Source organism: Nymphaea colorata, chromosome 12, assembly GCF_008831285.2.
Source record: "Nymphaea colorata isolate Beijing-Zhang1983 chromosome 12, ASM883128v2, whole genome shotgun sequence".
In the NCBI taxonomy this organism is placed as follows: domain Eukaryota; kingdom Viridiplantae; phylum Streptophyta; class Magnoliopsida; order Nymphaeales; family Nymphaeaceae; genus Nymphaea; species Nymphaea colorata.
This window is the reverse complement of record NC_045149.1, coordinates 19,973,849-20,000,439: the sequence shown is the minus strand read 5'-3', so window position 1 is coordinate 20,000,439 and position 26,591 is coordinate 19,973,849. Positions and strand designations below refer to the sequence as shown.

General features: G+C 40.8%; 1 protein-coding gene and 1 pseudogene across 1 annotated transcript; one reads left to right on the top strand and one right to left on the bottom strand.

Moving 5' to 3' along the window:
• Positions 1-16,140: 16,140 nt before the first annotated feature.
• On the bottom strand, positions 16,141-17,170 carry LOC116266166 (transcriptional regulator SUPERMAN-like). The gene has a single exon (XM_031647273.2). The coding sequence runs from the start codon at positions 17,051-17,053 to the stop codon at positions 16,388-16,390; it is 666 nt and encodes a 221-aa protein (XP_031503133.1). The 5' UTR covers positions 17,054-17,170; the 3' UTR covers positions 16,141-16,387.
• A 4,967-nt stretch (positions 17,171-22,137) lies between these two features.
• On the top strand, positions 22,138-26,100 carry LOC116265331 (cellulose synthase-like protein D1; annotated as a pseudogene).
• Positions 26,101-26,591: the final 491 nt, after the last annotated feature.

The following is a 26,591-nucleotide window of genomic DNA, read 5'->3' as shown; positions in this document are numbered from 1 at the left end:
CAATTCATTTTCTAAGGTGGGACACAACGTTCAAGGAAAAAGTGACTCTAGACACACATCTCTAGCAAGTGTCCTTGACATTCTAGGGTTTCAACTTATTACGAATGCTAGCTTAGCTTGCACCTTCATGTGTGTCTAGGTAGGCAAATTAGGACACTTCAGTACCCTTTGGCATTAGGAATAGCATGAAAGTGTTCCAAATTGAGGTAGATTCATGGGCACTTGTTCAAGTGTTCAACGAATCTATGTCAATTTTGGAGTAGACTCGTGGAACACTTACAGGTTATTCTTAATACTAAACTATCCCCAGACTTATCTATTGTTTGTACACTGCACTTACCAAATTGCTCAACACAGAAGTCAAGCAGCCTTAGCATATTACCATCAATTTCTGTGTTTCTTTCTGAAGATTAGTACATACTGATCCTCGGTAACTGAGAAAAGCAGGAAACAGAAATTATGTTGTGGAGAGAATTTCTAGACGAACCACTTAATCCACGCTATATGTAATTCATCTTTCCAGGAGGTTTAAGTCATATATTCTGATAACTGAATCATACAGATCTAGATAATGCAGCATAACAGGCTTCAGTAAGCACAATCTTGTGAGGTTTGAAGAAAAAGAACAGTGAAGAGAGATTCATCCTCCTAGGAGGGAGTCATAACTCCAGATCAGAGAGAGAGAGAGAGGCCTTATTGACCTGGAACATAGTTGTCTAGCTTATAATTAATTTGCACAATTCACACAGACCAAGAAAATAAATAAAGCCATATTACTGGTCCAACCTTCCATAAGATAATAGTTAATTTACAGTATGTTAAATGACCCGCAACCCTCTCTCTCTGAGTACTTTTGAATGCATCATACAGGTTAATCTCGAAAGGAGGAGGCGCGGTGCTCTCACTGAACGAGAGAGAGATAAAAAGAGAGAGAGAGAGGCACAAACTTTCATGGCAGCGTCACTCGGAGCAGGGCTTTGGGTGGTGGTGGAAGTGATCACATGAGAATGACATCACGTGAACACGTGCACTCCTCCGTCCCCATGTTCTTGTCTTTATTACATTGGTACTCATCAATGGCGTCCATGTGCTAAACCCAGCCCGGTCCAACCCCAGTGGCACCCGTCCCTATACCCCCAACCCTGCGGAGATCAGACACTACTCCCTGTGCTCGTTGAATCCCTCTTGTGATCGGTCTCCCTTCACTTCTTTCTTCTTCCATCTCCATCTTGTCTTTGCAGCACGCTCCCACGTGACCAAACTTCCAAGATTCTTAAGAGCGTCTCCATGGACAGCTTCACGTGAATTCTAGCCCACCCATGTGCGTCATTCTCCAATGGAAAAGCTCTCATGGCTGCCAGTACTTCCCCTTCTTACCTTGTAGTTGACTGTAATTCTGTGAAGGCATACATCAATAAGGGTCAGCATAAGCCAGGAAGAGGAACCGATGATGACAATGATGATGACATGTATCTGTGATATATGCCTCTGCAAGCAGTTGATCGATCAGGAAGTTGCATTAATAGAGGTTTATAAAATTATAGCTGTGTTCTTCTTAACAACAGTTGTTTGACAAGTAAAATTTCTAGCTTCATCTCTTTGACTGAGTGATGAAGACCTTTTGTCCTCGCTCTAATGGCTCTACTGGAGCATAAACAATGACCGCAAGCATCAGACTTTTTTTCCATTATGGAAATTGATACATCTTTTGAATGGGGATGGTGGTGTTATCGTGGTATACACCTATCTTCATTATAACCTACCTAACGTGCCCTAGTTTATCAATCTAGCCTACTTGTGACTTGGTTCTGAAATTAAAGCCTAATCTTGTACTTTCCAGTGTGTGAAGAAACTGCACGCAGATATAAACTAAAGACTTTGTCGCTCGCCGGGTGGCATCAAACTCTGTACTAGTACCCCAAGAACTATGCTGGATTCGGCTTTTACAAGAACATAGCGACCACTGGTTGGAACTGTGGACATGAGGTATACCATCCCACCAGTCCACCCAGCTGTGCTTAGCTTCTATGGACAAAAACCCAATCTTGCACTCATCTTCCACTCACACCATCACCGCTTTGCTTTTGTTCAGCTAGCATTTTGCAGTGCGACCCATTGGGCAAAACACTGGAGGTCCGCTCATTATTCCTAGCATTTTCTTGCAGCAAAATTTGCTTCCAAAATGTGTTTCAATATATAAATATATATATATCATCCGCCTATCTGGAGTACCGTCCAATCACGACCAACCAATACCATGCAATAGTAAGTGTGTTGTGGAGGGCTGTAAGATTTCTCTGTCCAAATTTGAACGGCGAAATCCATAATCCCTAATGTCATAGGAAACACAGACGAAATAGAGAATCAGAGAAAGACACACGGCCGACAAGGAAGGCTTGGGGAACGGTCTTCCTCTATGCGTATTTCCCCATTAGAGGACACTAATCCCTAGAATAATGTCTACGATATCTCAATCAACACATGTGTTCTTATCTTAAAGCTCAAAGCACCGATGGCTGGAGACCATCTGAACTTCCCCAGATATACTAATTAAACATGTCAAAATGATTTTTTCAAATGATCATGGAAAGGTACACTTGGTTTACCAGATTACCTACCCATGCGGAAACCATTTTGTATTTACTCATTAATTCTCCAGTCCAATGCGTCGAGTTTTCTTCTTTTAAAATTCTCTCAGTATGATACTACTTCATTCAATATTCTCCAAAGAAGAGCCAATCCTGCTTCAAAATTGACGGTTTTCTCCTGTGTTTCTGTGTGTGTGTGTACGTACATACATGCAAGCATATATATATATGCATACAAACACGTGTATATATATAAATAGAGAGAGAGATGTTACAGACCATTTGGTTTGGGCATGAAAAAAAGGATTTCGAAGTCCTAGTTAGAATTCACACATGCAATTACAAACTGTTGAATTGTCAGGATTTTAAGACACAGATTTAGGTTGCTGTCCACAAAGAACAGTACATATGCATAAGTTTAATTTGATAAACAAATTAACAACTTTCGTTTATGGAAACCAAAGTAAGGGCAACTTCTGTTAAGTGGTACAGGAACCCTGAAGCATCCTGTTATTGCTGCCGATGATACGCATATGTTCACGATCGAATCTGAAATGCCAAACGAAGGCCCACCTAAGGAATCTTGAAAACAACAATGTTAGAAGTTGAAATTCTCAAGAATATGCAGATCAAGCTAGTGTAACCATAATGTTCCTCAGCTTAAATCACAAGTCCTGTTGTAAGTTCCACAGGAAGGCAGATCGAGGCTTCGTGTCAAGTCAAGTGCCAAATGTGCTTAGAAAATTTCTAGAGCTCAATTAATGAAAAATTTTACTCCATTCACTTTCCAGTCCTTATAAAGACCTATTAACATTTCAAAATAAACTGATCAAATCATCACTGAATTCCTATGATAGGTTTCAACTCTGATTATCACATCTGCGAGATAGAATTCTGAAAAGCACTTAAAAAGCATTTGATTTGTACAATTACATCACACGGATTGCTTCCAGAGTAGAGTTCAACGCTCGAGATATGTGAGATCTGTGATGCATTTGAAAGTGAAATGAAAAGGTATGAGCTCATGATTACCAGTCTGATCATGGGCCTGCATGTTATGAAACATCGGGAAAAAAGTAGATGGACTTCGTCATCATTCAACGTCAAAAGAAGGTAAAAAAGAAGGCAAGCACGAGAAAAGTGACGTTTGGCTAATTGGCTGGAGGTTTCAAACTCTTCTGGTCAAGCAATCAAACCTGAGAATAGCTAGGGATGGGAATCGTATAAGATTTCTCATCACATTATGATGATTATCTGGGAGAGACAACTCAAGGGTCAAGAAAAATATAACGTATCGGTCAGTTTGCTTGCAGAAAAGGAGTGTTGAAAATGGCAGAAAATAGAGTCGAAGTGGACTTAACTTCAGTAAGATCTGATATGAAAGGTAAAAAAGTGAACGCATTTTCTTACAACTTGGCGTTAAAGAAGAAAATCAACAATATTTGCACCGATGGTAGAAAGTTTCCATTCTAGTCAAGTCCAAAGAGGTTGGCTGATCAGTAGGGTGAGCCTGATTGGCTATCATATATCTGGTTATTCATGGTTGAAGAAAGTTAGTTGATCAAGAACGTATGCTTGGAAAAAGAGAATTATATTAGTTGTGACAAATAGAATTTTTGATGTTAAGACAGTTACCAAAAGCACTTTATACATTAGAGGAGGCGTTTGGATGACAGCCCAAAACCAGGTTTTGTTTTCCAAAACATGTTCTTACTTCAAAATATTGTTTTCATAAAGGGCTGAAAAATCAGCCTCCTCCCAAGTTTTCAAGGAAAAATTAATTTTTGTCCGCTAGCTCCTTCAAGTTTTTGTCTTGTGATTCAAACATCAAAACTAGGTCCTCAAAATGAGGATTTTATTCACGTTTTCACCAAACTTTGGTTTTTCAAATATCCAAGTTTTTTAAGACTATCGTCCAAATACCCCCTTAAACTTTTTTTTTTGTTTTCTATTGCTTTTTTTTAAAACGAAATTCTTTATTAAAAACTCCATCTACCTGGTTATACGTAGAACTTCCATCTACCTGGTTAGACGTTGAACTTAAGACCATCAATTCAAGGAGGTTAGACGCTCAAAACCTGAAATGCATCTTATAAATCTAGATTCGCTACGAGAAAGGAAAAAAAAATGAAATGAATGAAAAATGTATCTCATTTCACATAATAGCTTCCAGTATAGCCGCATTAGCTACTAGGAGCAGAGCTAGCTTGGCTGAGACCAAGCTCCGATAGAAAGACGGGTCTGAATCGGAACTTAAGTACTGCAAAATGTACTACTGATAAAAGGATTCCACTGGATCTGGCTAATTTATTTGCATTCCTATTAAGTTGGACATGGAACCATCTGAAACACTTCCAACAACCAAAAATTTAATGATCAAAAGGAACAGGCATTACAACTGTTGATATATAATAATTAGTCGGATCACACTCGTAAAGGAATCAAACCCGATAGCTGGTAGTACTCTTTCTCACTGGGCCTGATTCGGAGTTTACCTCTCAAAGCTAGGAGGCCAAGTTTCATCTACGGTTCTTGCTAGCCAAACGAAGAAAGAACCTTTCGAAAGATGTACATTTAAAGATTTGGCAATTACAATCACAAGTATTGCATAAAATGAGCTCTTTTGAAAATTAAAGGGTAGACCTTCACTAACTGCAGTTGGGTTCCTGATATAAAACATCGACTAGAACATATAGCGTCATTATGAACAAATTTCATGTTAATAGTTTAATTAATGCGAAAACATAATGTTGGGATATCCTTTTCATTTTTGGCCAAAAAATTAATTTAAGTCAGATTGAAGTTATCCTGTGTTTGACGAGGGTTTAATACTTAGGAGATATATATCCTTCATGTGAGTGAAGTATATCTCAATGTCCTAGAAAGAGCATTTTATTCCAAAAAAACGTTAAAATCAGGTCAACTGAAAAATAAAAAAAAACACGTTTTTTAGAATATTTTTTAATTCATTTTGTTGCATTGTTATCGTAATTTTTGGTTCCCAGATTTTTGTTTTCACATATTTCACATGTTGTTTTTAGGATCTTCCCTTTTTTTTCAAACTTCCCGAGATATTCTTGAGAAAAAACAACTCGGTCATATTACATCTGAGAAAAACCTCATTTTAATACAATACCCAAAAATGTTATTTGTAACAATGTCATATCTAGCCCATCAAACATGTGGAAAGTAAGCGAAGGCGCCAGTTTTATTTGGGCACTTTTCATGAGCATCTTGATCTTGAAGCAGTTGGTCGAGTCATTTCTGCTGCTTAATGACTTGGGTTCCTTCTTGCAGCATGAATTCCCCTTCCAAACTGGTGCTAATATACAAAAAACTAGACTCCCAATTTGGATAGCTGTTGTGTCCTTCAACAAAATCAGCCTGCTCCGAAGTCCAGGACTGTAAAATCCTTTGAATTTACTTTGTCATTCCTAAGTTGTATACTAAGAGAGATTGTTGCACTTGGAGAGCATTTCATAAGAACATTGTGTTTGCAAAACACAGATTCATAGAAAACATATTTCAAGAGCACACGTTCTTATTCTAGAAAACGTGGTACATTATTAAGAAGCTCAAGGTGCTTATACAATGTTCTTAATGTTCAACTCATATATGCAAAGTTATGTTTACATTCAAATGACTTTTGCATATACACGGACGCATCCACATACGCAGAGCTTATTTGATGTATGCATTAACGTGGTTTCGAAACATTAAGACTATATAAATTTTCCGCTAGTCAATATCTCGTGCTATCTTCTGGCTTGGCTTATCTGATCAGTATGAGCCATGAGCAAAAGGTCAAGCTGGGTCTGAGAAAAATAGTTCAAGGACACACGAGCAATTCACTCGTTCCTCTCCTTTCAGCAAACCAGGTATGATTTAAGAGGAGTACAGTGTACACCACAAGATCACATCAATGTCGTTCAGAAGCAAAACTGATGCGTTACTGCTGATGCCCAAAATATGTATGTACAGTGCTTCATCCTCCCATCCGTAGGATTTAGAGCTGTAATTTTTCAGCTGAGGTAGGATGGGGAGTTTTGGTCTCTGTAAAGTACTTATCCCTTAGAAACAAACTGTTGGGTCATACTTTTTATTGTTCAAAAGTAATCTTTTCCATAGGAGTTGAATCAACATATAATTGCAATCAGTCCTTGATCATTCTCAAAGTTCCAGAGATGCGCACATCTAATGTGATTAGTTTGTAAAGAAAATGATATAATAGTGCATTTTTTCCTACTAAACAAATTATTAAGATATCATGCATCCATGCATGAGAATCGATAACAGGCCGCCGCCATCTCCTTTTCTAAAGTTGCCGGAATACGCCGGCAAAGGGTCGGAATCCCCCGATCTGTGGCGCGTCTTCCTGATCAAACGCATTGATCCTGTTTTCGGCTCCATTCCAGAGAAAGCCTGTCAAGTTTGTGGACTCGAGTAAAAGCGTTTTTCTTTCTGGGTAGTCTTCTTCCAAAGTTTGGCCGTTGTTGTTTGGGATTTTATAAAGGCTGATGAGGAGCTTTTCAATCTTTTCAGGCGCCTGAACTGCTCTGCTCGTCGACAACGTGAGCTCCAAATGATACTCAGTTGCTCACCCCATCCATGTGCTCGATCCAAAAGAAACGCGACAAAAAATTTAAAAGTTGGGGAACGTTAAAAATTTAAAATAGTCATATATATTTTACACGAAAAGAGAGATTGAGGATTGGGGGGTCGGTTTCCACAAACAAATATTATTATTATCATTGGCAAGGAAAGAGTTTGATAGTCAGTGAAGCAACTGCAGTCACAAGATCTCCCATGGAGGCCGACCCATGACCTGCAATCTCTTTTCTGTTTACTGCAAAAGAAGCCTGATTTCCCTTTTCTTCCTCCTGCCGCTCAGTTAACCATTAATCTGAAGTACTTGGTACCTCCCTCTCTCCACCAGGACCACGTGTTTGCACGCTGTCTCCTCTTTCCATGAGCAAGAAAAAAAATTCCAGGTGAGTTCACCACAGTTGGAGCACATGACACCGCACGGTCGGCTGGTCTTCTTCTTCCCCCTTCCACTTTTTGCATCCTTTTTTTTTCTTGTCCCGTCCCAAGGCTTTAAGGGAATAGAGCTGCTATCCATCTGCAAATGGTGTTCAATTTTCATTGGAGTTGTCTATGTGAACTGCAAATGGTGGATGCATGATATCAGTTAATGAGTGTCCCGCTCTCCACTCAAACCTTGACATAGCTTTGAAACCTGAGGCAGAAACAAAAGGGAAGAAGCTTTGGCCTCTTCAAACTATTTTTTATCTGCTGTAATATATATATATATAACCAGAGGCCTGAAAGACATTTTCCAGCGTGGTTATGACTGAATCCTACCCTACAACTCTGCCCAATCTAACTATTTATACTCCGCGCTCTGGCTTGGCGTTTACTCTGAAGTTTTAGCGAACCTCTGGACATTCTTAAAAGGCGTTTATAAAATCGAATGCATGAAGTTTTAAGTAGTGCATTTCACATCTAAATCATTTAAAAACAATATATAAGTAGGAGGCCAGAAAGGAACACAACTCATTCAATGAACTTGCAAGTTCATAGAAGAGGCATTGGACGCTGAAAAGTATTCGAAGGTGTGTAACAGGTGAGATTTCACATTGAAATTAAACGTTACATTTTAAGACCACATAAAAAAACTTCGCGTGTTACACTGCTTCCTTTGAAATTTCATGGGAGAAAATGCTGTGTGTGTGTGTGTGTGTGTGTGTGAGTAGGTGCCTTGGTAGATTTCTAATGCCTGAAATAGGAACACCCACCTGAGATTTCTTCGTATACGGAGTATGCTGAGCACAGAAAGAAAGAGAAAGAACGAGACGTAGAGTTGCCGAAAGAAGACAGGAAACGCCATTAAATGCTGAGGTGATTGTAGGACGAGTCAATTTGGGGACAGCTCTCATGGTGGCGATGGCAGTAGGCGCGCATCCACGCGTTGAAGACGACCACTCAAGATCGCGGGGACCTCTACCAACCAAACTGCAGCTCTACTTTTCGTACCCTCTGCATCCAAATTTTGAGAGCGAAACTTCCTTCTAGCTTTGTCCTGCAAAACCTAAACGTGAACTGCTGCTCCCCTTCTGGAGCACTTCTCCATCGTCACCATCATCATCATCAACTATTACATTTTTTTTTCTTCTCTTTTGCTTTATTTGTCTCTGAAATGCTTATGACTTGTCAATTTCTAGTTTAATTTTCAGCATTTGCCATCTTTTGTGCTTCTACTAATATATATATATATATATATATAATGGAATTCCTCCAGCCTGCCCATACCACATGTCCCAATCATGCATCAGGGCAATGCCCATGAATGAAGGCACCTTGACAAGAGGGACACCCATAAGTAGAAGAATCCAATATAAGTATATATACAAAGTACTAAATGATGATTTTGACTGTCTAAAATCACCTACATATCTCATCAGACTTGCCCATTATAGATGATTAAGAGAAAAATGTGTGAAGTAATAATAAATGACAAAAATGTTTATCACCTCTTTTTTATTGTTTTTCTTTTAATGTACCATTTATCATGTGAAATCGGATGACCTTAGTTAAATAGTTAGATAACTCTAAACACCAGAGACCATATTTAATTTTCCTATGTGTGTGTAGACTAGAGACATGCAGATGGTAAGAAACATTTATTTTTTGTGTTATATATATATATGTGTGTGTGTGTGTGTGTGTGATTTTCTATAATTCTAGCATTCTAGATTGAGTGAATCTCTTTTATCATTGCATGCTTCTGTATTGAAAATCCAAAAATAGGAATAAACGCCAAGTACAGTTGGATGAAATTATTTAAACGTTCAATACAAAGAACCATATGCGCTAACTTAAATTTTGTGCTCTTTATTACCTTGTGAAAATTTTTGAGAACTTACTCTTGTAAATCTAAACATGTTGAGATGTGTACAGCTGACAGCAAAACGGAAAATGAGAGTCAAATATTGCTTGCTTGCTGATTCTCACATTTCTGCATCATCTCTTACAACTCATTGTTTTCTGCCCCCTGGATCGGGTTGTGGACCAGCTCACAGTTGTGCTGGATCTGACAACCGAAAAGGGACGGGATCGATCGATTGATTTCACGTGCAAGGGAAAGGAATCACTTGTTTCTGTCTCTTCTTTCCTGCATTAATATTCTGACTGTATTTATCAGATTCTGAGATAGCGGGCTTGCTGACTCCGTTTGCTCCAAAACCGAGAGGGAGAGACTCAGAATCCAGCAGTCTGAGCTTTTATCCTTTTCCTTGAGCCTTGGATCCTGATTGTTCATAAAAACCGGCTATGAACATCATTTGAGGACAAAGTTATGGACTTCAAAGCTAGGGAAGTGGGATCTCAATAGTGCGTTGAAAACTTCGGCTAAATTGTGAAGAAAGAAAGAGTTCTATACGGTTATTCCACGAATATAAACACTAAAATACATGTGGAATATTTAGATGTATGAGATCCAAAGATTTGAGAAATGGAACATAGGTTGGAAGCGTAGAAGAGTTTTGATTCTTATAATTTCGAATATTTTTCGTCCAACTATGAGGCTACATTTTACTTTGAAAAAACAGAGAGCATGCTTGGAAGCTTCCTTTCAAGAGGATTTCTTATGTATGTGAATCAATTTTTCAAAATGATATTCTAATGTCCATCTTAAGTTTTATAAACCGAATAACTAAGACCAATATTGATTTTAATACCCTTGTAAAACTTGACTAAACAACGTATTTTTATAATTTTTTTAAGATAAAAAAATGTTTAAACATTTCACATCCATTTATATGGTCATATTTTAAAAGCACACAAGAAACTATTAGAAAATGGCGTGCTGTGGAAGAAAATGAGAGAGAGAGAGTAGTCCAATATGGAGAAAAGAGACGTTGGAGAGTGAAGGGACGCCCGTTTTACCGCAAATGAAGGGCAGGCTGGCCCTTTTCCTGCTACGGCTTCTGCGACGGTTTACTGCAAATAAAGGGCACACTGTCCCTTTTCCTGCCACGGTTTCTGCGACGGTTCCACTTAGTAGTTGCCAGTACTTTTGCTACCACGTCTGCCCTCCCTCTTAAATTTCTAAGCGTGAATTTTTTTTCTTAAAAGAGAAAAAACTTTAAACACGCTCTGCATGCGAGTTCACTACTGCCAGACCGTGCTCCGTGTATTTTCTGATCTCCAGTCCACTTTTTTTTTTCTCTTTTATCTTTCTTCCCAAGGGCTTGCTTAAATGTGTTTAATAAGCAATAAACAAAAAAAATCACATCATATATTATCCAAACTTTAAACAGTATTTGAAATTTAAAAGAATATCGTTTAGGAAAGATCACATTTGCTAAAAACTTGATTTTCTAGTCTGTTTTTGAAATTTAATTTGTGTGTTTGAGTGATACATCCAAAACGGTGCCATTATTTATTGTGAAAAACCTTAGCGTCTGGTTATTCACTCCCTCCTAAAAATATTATTTTATCAAAGATGGAATTTGGTTTTAACTCACCTAAATTTGCATACAATAAAGTTCTCGAGGCCAAACAGCCGCCTTTAAGAGTCAGAAAATTAGATTTTTCACAAAATTCATATGTACCGGATGCGTGAGTGGGTTAGTTATGGATATGATATTTGACCAAGTAGCTTCGAAAAAAAATACAGATTTGGATTTGGAAAAAAATTTAATAGTCGATTAAACATGAACAAAGTTTGTATTTAGAAACAATAAGATTGAACGGCTACTATGGCTTTTCACAGTCACCTAACCATTTAACACACTTTTTTTTCTCATTGTTTTCCCCTGTCCTTCATCTTTTTTAGATAAGTGTTTGAGAAAAAACAATGACAATAACGTGCTAAGAAAGCACTTTGGTCATTGATTATTACAAAGATGAACGGTTGAGAGAAAGTCAATAAAAAAAGGTTGTTAATTAATATAATATAACTAAAATATCATATCATGTATCATTTTTTTCTTTGATTTTCTCAAGACTGCCAAAGATCAAGGGCCAGGATGTAAGAAAGAAAGAAAGGGAGGAAATCTTCTAACTATCACTCCTTCTATCCAATCATGAGCACCCTATACAATGCATTAGACCTATGTGATTGAGCACCATACATCGGCCAATGTGCTTTGAGATGTCAGAGGATTGTTTGTCCAAACCAAGACAGAGAAATTCATGATGTAAGGGAAGTTGTGGGATGGCTAAAACTTAAAAATCTAGAAATAACCACCCTAAAACCATTAGTGACACTTTATATTTAAAGTTTCATACGTGCTATTTTTAGCAACAATTGTTGTTGTGCTTTTTGTGATGAATTTTTATTTGTGGGCTACCTTACGTTGCCGAATGGATTCATTTAAACAAAAAAAAAAATCGTCTAAGATCCATCCCTACAGGTGATTTATCAACGATTTTATTAGGCCATGGTTTTTTAGGGCTTATCATACTCGACCAAACTTCTTTTGGCAAAAAATCATCCGGCAAACATAAGAGAGAGAGAGAGCGTGTGTATATATATATATATAGTGAAAGAGAGAGAGAAATAGGTAGATAAGGTTGTAGGGCGAGTGATTTTGGTAGAGATCTGTCGATGGTTATGGCAGTATAAGTTATCCGTGGTGGCGTAGAAGACGATCTGACAACGGCCGGCCCTCAGCGAACTCCAATATTTTTCGTACCCTGCATTTAAAATGAGAGTGAAACTTCGCTTCTTTCTCGTCCTGTTAAACCTGAACCTAAACTCTACCTTTTCCAATATCATTTTCTCTTGATCTTTCTGTACATCGCCGTCATTACCACGTCTATGTCTGCATGGCCTTGTGTTTCTCGATCCTTTTGCATGGAAATTAAAGCATGAAACTGACTAGTCCTAGACAAATAAAGACATGTCAATTTTTTTCTTTTATTATTTGGGTTATGTTTCTTTTCTCACCATATTTAGCCAACAGAAATGTAGCTGTCTCTCAATTTCAAGGCCTTACGGAAAGGGACTGTCAGAATTTCAATCTTTAATAAAAAATTTACATAATTTATGCATTGTTATTTGCGCCTTCGTATCCATTTTAACTAAAACTTGTTTGCAGTGTACAATATTTCAAGTTGAATGCAATCTAAGCTAATTAGAAAAACAGTTCAAGATCTTACGTACACATTGGATACATGTTAAATTGATTTGCTGCTATGAATTTGGTATACTTCCACCCTTAAAAAATTGTTGTTACATATATAGCTAAAAATAAAAATATATCGATCTTCATATGTGGCCTTCTGAAGACTGTGTGTCAAAAAGCCTTTTCAGCTACATACTTAGGTTGTCCTTAACTTTGTGTCAACTGTACAAATGAATGTGAAGTTCTAAAATTATTACATTCAAGAGAAAAAAAGAGGTAAAGAAAATTGGATGTCGATATTGGATTTTCTCATAAAATCTAATTTAAACTTACATAATTTATGACTACCTTTACAAAATAAAAGAAATAAAACCCTAGGCAGCACCCTTTTAGATTGTTTAGCAGTAGGATAGGGATGTCAACTGATCGAATTTGAATCATGTATATCCTTAATTGTATCCACCAACCCTTTCGAATGTTCACATATTCATACTCAAATACGAACAAAGAAAAGTTATATCCGAATTTAAATTTGACTCGAATCCGATTTTTACATTTATATCTTAATCCAATTTGGATTTTGAGCTGAATTTGGCTAATTTTCAAAACGTAAAAGCATTGAATATAGGATATTTATTTGCAAATAAATCCGATTTGAATCTGCATTTGAATCTAATTGGATGTTAATTCTTAAATCTGAATCTGATCTGATTTCTTAATTGGACATTAAATTTTGTTCTATATCTGATTTTTTTCAAACGGGTTTGGTTAGATAGCCGATTAAAATAGAATATATTGACATCTCTATTGGCACCGAAAACAAGAACAAACTATTTAACAAATTTGTTTAAAGACTATATGCCCCAAAAAATTAGAGTATATTGAGGAAACAATAATCTACATCGATGTATGCTTTTGACAACTTATTTCTGTTCTCATTGCCAAACCAGGCTTTCATGTGTCATGCTTATGGAGACATACCCTAGAGATTGTAGTTATATAAGATTTACTGTGCAAGAGACAAGCACACACACTGCATGTATATAAAAGGTAAGCTTGTTCCTGGGAAAACTTTTCCCTTGGGAACGACAAAAACATATAGCCAAACGCCCGACTATATATATTTCCCACACAACGTAGGTAAACGACGAGAAAGAGGGAGGGAAAAGCATTCGCATCTTCGTTGGCATCGACGACTGTCAGTAAGAAAGCGAGTCGTCCGGCCGTACTTGTACGAGCACTGGAATCTCCTCGTCACCAAGCGAGCCATTCTGCCCTTTTCCTCCTGGCGACAGCTAACACCGTGGCCTACGAAATTAGTTTGTTTTTTCTCGGCTCTCCAGGTGATGAACTTGTCTTCTCGAGTTCATTGTGCTAACTATCAATATTGTTGTAGTCGATCGAATTCAAAAAGATTCAGATACTGAAACGACTAGAATCGGTTTCTGAATCATTTGTGAATTGGATGAAATAAAAGTTCATGTTTTGATGTCTGATTGATCAACTTCTGCGCCAACTTAACTTCAATATTGCCAAACGCAGGGTCAGATTCAGATACATGGTTTCAGTTTCAAAAGTCGTATTTGAATATGGTTTCACATTTTCTCCATCAAAATTCGAATCGAATTAAATTTCAATTCTCAATGTCGGACTCCATTCCGATTAAGTGGATCCGGTAGAAGGTATATGCGATCATCCCAAGCAGGTCTGATCTCGGCATCTCTGCATGATCGGAAGCTCCAAAAAGCCTGTTACAACTAAAACGAAACAGTACCATGCAATATTCCATTTCTCGAATCCGAAGAAAGCTTCAGAATTTTCCTTTTCCACTTTTCCTTTCCTCACGAATGGTGTAATCATCCGGAAGAGAAGACTTATGCGTCGAGACCAAGCCATCCTTCCACATGCGCTTCATTCATGGAAGATGTCCTAATTTAGCTCATGGAAAAGCGAAATCCAGAAAAAGAAGGATAATACATAAATGAAAATGAAGCTAATAACGACGACCCAGATGCACTATTCCAGTTAGATTGCCGCCATCTACAGGTACTATCATGCAGATGAGTCCGGAGTCCAGCGATTCTGGTATTAGACAAGTTAACGAGAGAAAAGTAGCTAAATTGGCATAAGACTGATACTCCAAGAACTGCGTTTTCTGAAAGCCATGTTTAGGATTTAGTTACCACGAAATCAAAAGGATAAGATACACGAAGCAGACAAGGAAAGCGAATGTTTTGAAAAATTATGACCGTAACATAAGCAAATGAATGCTCGCAGTAAAGCATCACCAATCGGGAGCTAAGCGGAAAACGGGCCGGTTTCCCTGAAACTGTATGTCGTTAAAGAATATGAAATGCAAATAATTAGGAAAACAGTCTATCAAGCTACCAACCAAGAAAAGGAAACAGATGGAATCATGGAGGAACTGTAATTTTTGCAGGAAAAATTGAATGGCAGCGCAGGGATTAAGCTAAAGAACTGGGAAAATCTACCACCAACCAAGAAAAGAAGGAACCAGAAGGTTTAGGATGCGCTAGCTTTAGTACTCGCTTTCAGATTCCCACCTTTCAGATCTGCCAGGCAACTGTTGACTATTTAGAATCCAGGGTAGCAATGTAACCTGCCCATGGAAGCATTCACAACCCTTTCTGCTCAAATACAGCAGACAATAAATACAAATCTAGAATACCCTTTTCTTTCCATTTGAAGTGATGCAGAGTGCATCAGGACCACTGTAATACGCAAACACTGAATCTCGCGGTCACTCATGGTTTCTTCACAAGTATCGTTGTCTAAGAGTGCAATATATATATATATATATATATATATATATATATATATATATATATATATATTGCACAGTTTCTTTGTCTTAATGGATCTGGCATCGGTCTGCCCCTGGATCATGGATATCGATGTCGCCGATCCAAATTTTTTAGCTTCCATTGGTGCCGCTTGTAAAGGGAGCTGTAAATTTGGATGACAAGAATTAGACGAGATATGGCTCTAACTCTTGTGTCATGTTGATCATTAAGTTGCTGCTGTCGATAGTACATTGGTATTCCTCTCATGCATGTATTTTCAGAGTTGTCTCCCAGCTGTTGTGCACAGCAATGAGGCTCTTTGTAGGACCACTTCTTGGCAGGACTCTCTCTCTCTCTCTCTCTCTTCTATATATATATATATATATATATATATATATATATATATTCACGTCTCTCTCTCTCCTGTGGACATTGAGATGGAAAGGGAGGCAGCTTGGTCAATTGGGGTCCCCAGAGAGCAACTGAGAGAATAATCACCGTGACTTTATACGGAACGTCAGACATTAATTTGTCTCCTTGGACTCTCACTACTCGCTCTGTGAACTGTCCCATTCCCTCCCCACCCCACTAATCACTCTGATAACAATCACCAACTTTATGAAAGTTCATAAAATCGAATATATATATAATCAAAATTTAGAGTACCAACCTAAGGATTGTGACTGGCCGGATTCCGGCAGCAGGTTTCAGTCATCTGCTAAGCATTCACAGAAATCATGCCGGAATGGGTTGGAATCATACAGATGCGGCAGAATTTGTAACAACTCGATTTAGAGTTACAGTGTCAGTGCAAAAACAGAGAAGAATTCTGGTTTCCAATGCAGTAGTAAAAGAACTGCTGCTACGGTTTATGACCAAGGCGGAGCTCAAGATCGAGTTCTTCAATATTGAAGGCCGAGCTCCCGTACTTCGGTGTGCGGTCCGCCATTATTGCAGCTAGGTCGGAAAATCCGATTTGGCTGTTGGGGAAGGGGAGGGACGACGGAGGGAATTGCACCGACGAGGGAGGTGGGTTGCCAGGTGGGTAGTGAGAAACTGGGAGAAGTGGCGACGGCGAGTCCGCGCATTCTGCTATTCCCGGTCCGAAGAATGCCGGCGATGCCCGACCGCCGGCGCCGGGAAAGGCATACATCATGCACAGACCCCCGGGTCCGGAGGTGGCGAGCTCCGGTTGGGAGAAGAGGAGCGAAGGCGGAGCGGGCTCGGGTACAGCGACGGGCGAGGAAGCCGGAGAAAGCTGGCGGAGTCGCGCGCGGTCCCGGCGGTGGACGTTCATGTGACCGCCGAGGGCCTGTGCCGACCGGAATTCTCTCCGGCAGAAGGTGCAAGTGTAGGAGCGAGGTGGCCACGTCGCGCCCAGGATGTTCCCCGCGTCCTCTGCAAAGGCGCGAGCTTCCCATGAGTCGTCAAGGTCGTCTGCGGGCCTGTGCACGTTCCAGAGCCACTGCGTGTTACCGGACCGTGGCTCGGGTTGTCCCGCTCTGTTTAGACTGAGGTCGGCAGCCATGATTGCACCAGCAAGCTTCCCCAAAGAAGGAAATTAACCGAAAGAAAGAGGGAGCGAGGGAGAGAGAGCCTCCGGAGGGTTTGCGAAGGAAAAAAATAAATCAATGGAGAGAGAGAGTGGGCATAAGGTTTAGAGTTTTATATAGAATTCTTTTTTTTTTTGACAAAAAAAGGACGAGAGAGAGAGAGAGGGAGAGAAAGTTTGCAGAGAAAGATGAGACAAAACCGGAAACTCCAGGGGCACCGTCACCCAAATTTTTGATGTCTTTCTTCTCATTACCCCCACTGACATTTCTTGCAGATGGAGGTTGATGCTTCTTTTATTATTATTATTATTATTATTATTATTATTATTATTATTATTATAAATGTGTGTGTGTGTGTTCATCTCTGTTCTATGCTAAAGTTTTGTGTATCACTGTATGTAGATCGAACCAAATTGACAGTGCCATGAAGATCGGGAAAATGATCTCAATGTTCAAAACAATATAATAGAAAACGAACCTAATTTATTGAGGAACCAAAGACTCCAAACCATACTGTAATCGTTGAAAGGTAAAAAGTTAAAAAGGTCGACGCAGTAACCCCAGAATCGTTTTTTTTTAAGTACCCAAAAGAAATCAAAAATTGAGAATTTATCTTAAAAAAACATAAGAACGGGAAGGAGAAAAGGAAGACCTTGGGGGTAAAAGTAAAGTTTGGAAGAAATCACACGGCAATCTAGCTAGTGATTTTTTTTTTGTTCAAAATGGACAGATCATCCTCGCATTGATCTTCACGCCATTTTCTTTTTTACTGCCATGCAGTTAACCCCATCCATCCAATTTCCGTCTATCACTTTCCTGCTACATTTCTCACCACACGAATGCGCTCCCCATGAATTATTTTTCGAATTTTACTATGGAGGGAGAGAAGATATCTCACTACAGATAGTTGTGTGTCACAGATGTAGCAGTAAAGCATGACCTCTCTCTCTCTCTGAGCTCTGTGACAAATTGGGTAGCGAAGATCTCAGTAGTCACATGTGCTCTCCCCCAATGAAATGGCATGGCCATCTATGCAGTGTGTGGCAGAACAATATCTAGAACGTAGATTCTTGAAACCGACAATTCAAACATGCTTTTTGTATAGGTGTTTTTTTGGTAGGAAACTTCCCCTCAAGTCATATTCCAGTTACCGTTTTCATTTTTATTCATATTTTTTACTTCTAGAGAGAGAGAGAGAGAGAGAGATATTTATATATCTAGGGAACATTTTATTTGTTTGTGAGTTTCAAGAAGTTGGCTTGTTTTGGTATAAAGTATGTGCCCTTTATGGTCTTCATGTCCAAAGCATCACGATCAAATTTTGACATGGGCTCTTTTGCCTTTTCTCTGTGTTTCTTTTTCTTGCCAATGGAGTACTTTGACGTTGGTAATACACCATTTCCCTCCTTCCTACACCTGCTTTCAGATGCTCACAACTCGACCTTAAGACAGCTTGGAGCTCCGGCGAGATTTGACATGGAGTTTGTTTGTTTATAAGAAAGTTAACTCCTTTCGTGCGATCTGTCTCCTTCTTTGATTGGGATAGGCGTAGATTGATGTATCATTAAGTTCAATGCATTCTTCCGATGCACCAATCTCTTTTTCCACTGCTGATTTCAACGTTTTCTTCCCATCTGTAATCCAGAAATCTTCTCTTGCTCTCACTAAGCACTTCCCGCTCTCGCTAATCCATTAATCTTCCCACAAACACTTCCCATGTCTCGCATATCAAACATTTAGAAGGTGTTCTTCGATATGCAGGAATTCAGGTGTCACTGTACTGGCAGAATCCCATTGTGTTTCTTGGTTTACATGGCGACTGATCGAACTCAAAGGACAGGAACACCGCTGGCAATCGTTGGCTTTTATCGATTGCAACCATTTGCCTCGCTAGACTTTGTGCTTGTTTTTCATTCCTCTCCTTTAGAGTTATCATGGGGACCCCAAGCTTTGACTACTTGGTTGCAGGGACGAAAGGGGGACAGACAAACAGCGATGAGGTTCCAATCAAAGGAACTATTGGAGGTAGGTTCAATACTTTTATGAATATAATACATATATATATATATATATATAAGAATTAAAATTTGCCGGTTACGACTGGTTAAATATTTAAAAGCTGTGGCTAAATTCACCATAAACTGCAGTTAAAGACACTATAACTGATCGCATTATAGTAAACTTTTACTGGCGCTTACGTAATTACAACGTGTTTTTTAATAATGAATTTTAAATATTTTGTCATCTAACAACATCTTGGTAGAGATAGAGAGCGGTGAGGTTGCCCTCTTAATTTTGTCAAACGATGGATAGATTCACTATTCAATCTGTTGGAATAGTGGAAAAACTAAATAGCATCTCAAAATTGGTAACATGTACATCCCATGTGCATATGGATATGTAATGACCAAAATACCCTCAGTTAAGCAAAAAAGGAAACTTCTTTTACAAGGATAGAAAAGAGATCGAAAAAGTTAATATGTCTTTATAAAAATTTCTAGAACACCCTAACCTCCTTTTTTTTTTTTTTTCATTTTCGGTGGAACCCATCCTCCTAAGTTTTCATAGAGCATACTTTGGAACTTTTTACAGTCCAAAGGTAGAGCATATTGAGACATGAGGTAGAGCATATTGAGACATGACAATGACCACTCCAAATCTGAGTCTTTAGAGGAGCCGAACCACATTACCGCCCAGTACGCTACTACCCCTTGACATTAGATGGGGGTAGGAGGGGCTTTCCTACTAAATGAATTAGGCTGGCAACGGGAGCTAGTTAAGTACATGGTGCACAACCTTTAAGAAAAAGACAAGGGGCTCCTTACTCATTTTTAAGAGTACTTGGCATGAACGGAAGCTTGTGCATATAACCAGGTTTGGCTAGCCTGGCCCATTTTTAAGAGTACTTGGCATGGACTGAACTGAACTGAAGCTTGTGCATATAACCAGGTTCGGCTAGTGAGCTAGATGGCCGTAATTCCGGTTGTTTTGATTTTTCAAACTAGAACTATACGCAAAAACATGAGTTCTAGTGTCACTTTCACATGACTTCTCACCCATGTTAACCGCTCCCCTAAGTTGCTATTGTCTTCTTATTTCATGTCCCCTATGGTCTCACATAGCCAGCTAGGTATAAGGTCACCTATATGTGAGATATATGTTGATTGTCTGCACATGTCGACCACATCCAAGGATAGAAACTTTCATTTTCATGGTTACAATTTCCCCGTACAATTTCTAGTTTTGTGCTTTTGCTAGACAAAGAGGGAATTGCAACTCTTTGTCGTCGAGTTTAACTTTCATTGCAGGTGTGAAGGACATTAAATTAATTAAGGGCGTTTGCCTCCATATTTCTACTTGTTAATCCTAGATATGTGAAAATTTTAGTAAGCCCAACATGGGAAAATTTTACTCATTTGAAGTGCAAAACAAACAAACAGTGGATAGAATTTCCATGTTAATTGTCGGCGAACGTGAAAGGCTTGTACTTGGGATGGTAAAACTTTGGGCGTACCTTCAGGAATGAGGGGAACGGAAAAAATGGAGAGCCACACCTACGTATACGTACAGCATGAGGGACAGTAAAAGTTTGGTGCATGTCCAAGGAATATGAGGAATCGGAAAAAGTGACCGGAGGAAAAGGAGTGAAAGATTTTCCCATCTTTCCAAACATGAGAAAGCCTCTTACCACAAAGTTGTCAGACTTTTCTAGTAAAAGTTAAGGCCTAGAAGAATTAAGAATCGATTGAAATGCACTTTCAACATTCTATCAGTCCTACCAGCTACTTTGTACCTCTAATGCCTCTAAAGCAAGAAGCCAATTCCATGGAAAAAAGAGAAATGTAGAAAAAGGGACAAAGATGTTGGAAAAATAAACCAATTTTCATGGGTAACCAAACAGACCTGGAATTTTTATAGTTTCCTTTGAACTGATTCTACCCCATGTTTCGGACAGGAGACAGCAAGACGAGACGAGGACTATTGGGTAATTTCATAGAAAATTTGGAAGGGCAATATTGTCTTTTTTCCTGACTTGTGTGCCCGAGTCAATGGGTGATAAAAATGGGGTGGTCTCAACCGGTCACCATTCCCCTTTGCAACCTTGCAGCTTCCACAACCTCAACCTCTCTCTCTCTCTCTCTCTCTCTCTCTCTCTCTCTCTCTCTCTGAAGTTGAGATCTTAGGAGAAGATCATCTTCTTCTTCCTTTTCTTGCTTCATCTTCTTCAAATTCGCTTGATTCCTGATCGCTACACTGTTTTGGTAAATCTGCTGCGGATTAAGCTTTTGATAATTGAAATGCCTTGTTCTTATCAGAAATCGCTTGTTTCTAATGGTTTCGGAATTGAGGACAATGAGTTTCGTTTGCAGGTCATTTTGCATGCACGATGAAGCGGCCGAAGAAGAATCAGGAAAATCATCGATCGATTAGGAGATGAACTTCCTGCTTTCACCTGTATTTTTCTGGTACTCAATCTTCTGATTTTTCTGCCCTCGTCGGAATTGAGTTTAATATATTTTCGCATCAAAACTTGATTTGGTATTTCATAGTTATATTTGAACTCTTGTTTACCGTCTAGAATCTTGCATAAAATAAGATTTCTCTTAACGAATTCTCTCATCTAATTTTTGTTGGGTAGATAGAAACTGTGATGACAAATTTAATCTTAGTCATGGACAATGCTGGATGTTGTTAATGTTATACCAATTTACATACCATTTTCACTGTTCTTCTTGAGACTGATAAAGGAGGGCAATGTTTTATCTGCTTCATGATTCTCATAAGTTGCCATTTTCGAGGAGAGAAGCATCGAAATCTATACAGCCAATCACAGAACCATGCATATTGTTAAATATGAATGGCCTTGGTTAAATGGTTAAGTAACTTTAAAAAACCAGAGGTACCGTTCAATTTACCTATATTTATGTCGGTCAATGTCCATGGCCAGATTTTTTTTTTTATATTTTGCAGTGTATTGTCTCTCATTTTAGTCATACAATGCAACAAAGCAAAATTATTGAAAAAAAAAAACCATGTAGTGGCTAATTTCAATTTTTCATATATAACCACCCTTAATTTAAGTTTATTGTCTTTGTTTTGCAGGGTGTTCATCTTGATACATATTAAGAGTTTGTGGTTTTATAATATGTTCCACGTGAAACCGTAGTTCCTTTCCCCGGCGCCTCTACTCCCCAAGCTGCTAGAGTCGAACCTTTCTAATGCAAAGTGGCCCGTCCCTGTCCTACCAAGCACGACTCCCGCGACCGGCGCTGAACAACTCCCCCTCCAAGAAGTCCATTCCGCCCAGACCTCCCCCAACGGTAAAGTTTGCCCGCCGGACGTCGAGAGGCCGGGTCATGAGCCTCAACCGTGACGACAGCCTCTCTGGCGACTTCTCCTCCTCCGACTTCGTCAACTACACGGTAATGATGCCACCGACGCCGTTCAACCAACCCATGTTCCAAGAGCAGTACTCGGCGGTGAAGGCCGAGGAAGCCCAGCCAGCGTATGGCTCGAACTCATCCTACCAAGGCGGAGAAGGTGGCAGGGGGGCTGCAGGCGAGGACGGCGCGAGCGGCGAGCCCAGTGGCAAGATGGACCGTCGGATATTGCTGAGAAGCCAGACCAACGACTTCGACCACAACCGCTGGCTGTTTGAGACGAAGGGGACCTATGGTATAGGGAATGCCGTTTGGCCCTTCGGCGAAGCTGGTGGGTACCGCGCTGGCGCCGGTGTGGTCGACGATGATGCTATGAACGTTAGCATGGCTGATTTCCTGGACAAGCCTTCGAAACCTTTGACCAGGAAGATCCCCATTCCACCTTCAATTCTAAGCCCATACAGGTGAGCCAAGATTATTTATCGGCAGTTCTTCCTGCTTCTCCATTGCATCATTTGGCTAAAATGATTTATAGTTTCCGCCAGATTGAATCGAATCAGTCAAGAAAAATGTAAAGCTTGAGCGATAAAATTGAAGAACCATTTAAAGTAGAAAATTTTACGGGATAGCAACCAAATTTTTCAAACTCCAAAGCCATTATGATCCACACTGAATTTTCCTTTTTATTGTTGTGGACGTAAACTCATGAAAACGATAAGCAGGCTGCCGATCATGATATGGTTGGTAGTGCTGATGTTCTTCCTGGCATGGCGGGTGAGCCACCCCAATCCAGACGCCATGTGGCTGTGGGGAATGTCCATCGTCTGCAAGATCTGGTTCGCCTTCTCGTGGGTGCTGAACCAGATGCCTAAGCTCAACCCCATCAAACGCGCCACCGACCTCGCCGCCCTCTGAGACAAGTTCGAGACCCCTTGTGACAGCCAACACCATTCTCGCCGCCAATTACCCCATCGAGAAGCTCGCCTGCTACATCTCCGAAGACGGCGGCAGCCTCCTCACGTTCGAGGCCATGGCGGAGGCAATGGTGTTCGCCGAGGTGTGGGTCCCTTTCTGCCGGAAGCACAACATCAAGCCCCGGAACCTCGACAGCTACTTCTCCTAGAAGGGTGACCCGACCAAGTTCAAGAAGGACCAGGACTTCGTCAAGGACAGGAGGAGGCTCAAGCACGAGTATGATGAGTTCAAGGTGAGGATCAATGGCCTCCCCGATGCCATCAGGAGGCGTTCTGATGCTTATAACAAGAGAAGAGAGAAAAGCCACTGCTAGTGGTGGTGGTGGTGATGAAGAAGGTGCTGTCAAGGTTCCTAAGGTGACGTGGATGGTTATAAAGGTGACCATGCTGGCATTCTTCAGGTAAATATCAGAAGCCAACTCAAGAGCTCTCTTTTGAACATCTCAAATCCACCAACTATGATTCGATTTATGAGTCAATAAACTCATAGGGTTCCCATCAAATCATTTGGGATCTCCTACCAATTAGATGTTCTAAAACTACGGTTGATCGACCTATGACACAGGTGATGTCCAAAGTGCCGAGTCCCGATCCGGTGTACCGGTCGCCGGACGAGAAGATCATCGACCTGTCCGGGGTGGACGTGCCGCTGCCCATGTTCGTGTTCGTCTCCCGCGAAAACCGCCCCGGCTACGACCACAACAAGAAAGCCGGCTCCATGAACGCCATGGATTGCGCCTCCGCCATTCTCTCCAACGGCCCCTTCATCCTAAACCTCCACTGCGACCATTACATCTACAACTCTCAGGCGCTCCGCGAGGGCGTCTGCTTCATGCGAGGGCGTCTGCTTCATGATGGACCGCGGCGGCAACCGGATCTGCTACGTCCAATTCCCGCAGCGGTTCGAAGGCATCGACCCCTCCGACCGCTACGCCAACCACAACACCGTCTTCTTCGACGGCAACATGTGCGCCCTCGACGGTCTGCAGGGCCCTGTATACGTCGGCACAGGTTGCTTCTTCCGCCGCTTCGCCCTTTACCGCTTCGACCCTCCCCACGCTTAGTACACCGGCACCTTCGGCCAGAGCAAGCACCCCCTCCCTGTGCTCCTCCATGTTCAACGCCATCGACCTGGCCCTCGGCCCCGCCGTTGAGCTCCTCAACGCGGCGCGAGCCGAGCTGCCCAAGCGCTTCGGCAACTCTGCCCTCTTCGCCGATTCCATCCCGGTGGCCGAGTTCCAGGCCCGCCCTCTTCAGGACCACCCAGTTGTGAAAAACGGCCGGCCGGCCTGCGCGCTACTCCTGCCGCGGCAGCCTCTCGACGCCAACACCGTGGCGGAGACCGTCTCCGTCATCTCGTGCTGATACGAGGACAAGACGGAGTGGGGAGACAGCGTGGGCTGGATCTACGGCTCCGTCACTAAGGACGTCGTCACCGACTACCGGATGCACAACCGCGGGTGGCGGTCCATCTACTGCATCACGAAGCGCGACGCCTTCCTTGGCACGGCGCCGATCAACTTGACAGACCGGCTGCACCAGGTGCTGCGGTGGGCGACGGGATCGATCGAGATCTTCTTCTCGCGCAACAACGCGCACTTCGCCAGCTCGCGCATGAAGTTCCTGCAGCGCCTCGCCCACCTCAACTTCTACGTCTACCCCTTCACCTCCATCTTCCTCATCGTCTACTACTTCCTCCCGGCGCTCTCCCTCTTCTCCGGCCACTTCATCATCCAGAACCTCAACGTCGCCTTCCTCACCTACCTCCTAGTCATCACCCTCACCCTCACCATGCTCTCCCTCCTGGAGGTCAAGTGGTCGGGCATCGGCCTCGAGGAGTGGTGGCGCAACGAGCAGTTCTGGCTCATAGGAGGCATCAGCGCCCACCTGGCGGCCGTGCTGCAGGGACTGCTTAAGGTGGTCGCCGGAATCAAGATCTCCTTCAAGCTTACCTCTAAATCGGCGGCGGAGGACGAGGAAGACATCTATGCCGATCTTTACGTGGTGAAGTGGACCAGCCTCTTCATTCCGCCCCTCACCATCATCGTCGTCAACCTCATCGCCGTCGCCGTGGGGTTCTCCAAGACGATCTACAGCCCGATACGGCAATGGAACAAGCTGCTGGTGGGGTGTTCTTCAGCTTCTGGGTGCTTGCTCTCATGTATCCCTTCGCCAAGGGGTTGATGGGAAGGAAGGGAAGAATGCCCACCATCGTCTACGTCTGGTCTGGATTGTCACCATCGTTATCTCCTTGCTCTGGATCACGATTAGTCCTCCCACTGATTCAACTCAATCTTCAGGTTGCAGTATAGAGGTTTAAACGAAAGCCAAAGGTTTCTTTCTTTCTTTCTTTCTTTCTTTCTTTCTCTGTCCCAGCATCCCTCTTCTTTGCTTCTGTAATATCCTTGCGTCTATTAATATTATCTTCCTTCCTCTTTTTCTTTCATTTTTCTAAGGATGATTGGAAAACTTTAGAGCATCTTGGCCAACAAATGCATTATCAAAAAGGATGGAGTCCTAAAAAGGATGAGTGAGTTGATTTTGTATGTTCATTGTGTAAACTATGGGGAATGTTTTTTATGTAATATGGCATAAAAAGAACGAAATTCTTTCACTGTTGTACTGAATTTTTTATATTTTATCTAATGTTCATAACTCTTAGTTCAATTGCAGTTCATTGACATGGCCTCTAGGAAATTATATGAAAATCTTGGATGGGATCCAAAATCCAATTTGTGAATTTCTCTTTTTTGTCAACTTGTGATAATAACTATGTTATCTACGTAAACCAAGACGCAATAAATTGATTACAAACTCACTTCATTTGGATATCTAAATTTGATTTTTTACAACCCATGAAGTTTAAAAGCCGTAAATTACCAGAATTCACACAATCTTATTTGCGCCAATAAATTAATAAACCCATTAAGGAGCGGATCTGCATGCCTTTGAATCATGAAAATCTTGTCCACATGGTTAACATATTTCTAAATCTTATTTTTCCACAGCTAGACAGGTATCAGAACAACAACTACTTTTTCTCTTTCATAATTTCCTTTAATGCGATTTTTTTTTACAGTATGTTCCCCACAGAGAGTAATACTAAATGGTGTCTCAACTTTTTATGCATCAATGACAGAGACCATCTAAAGTTTGAC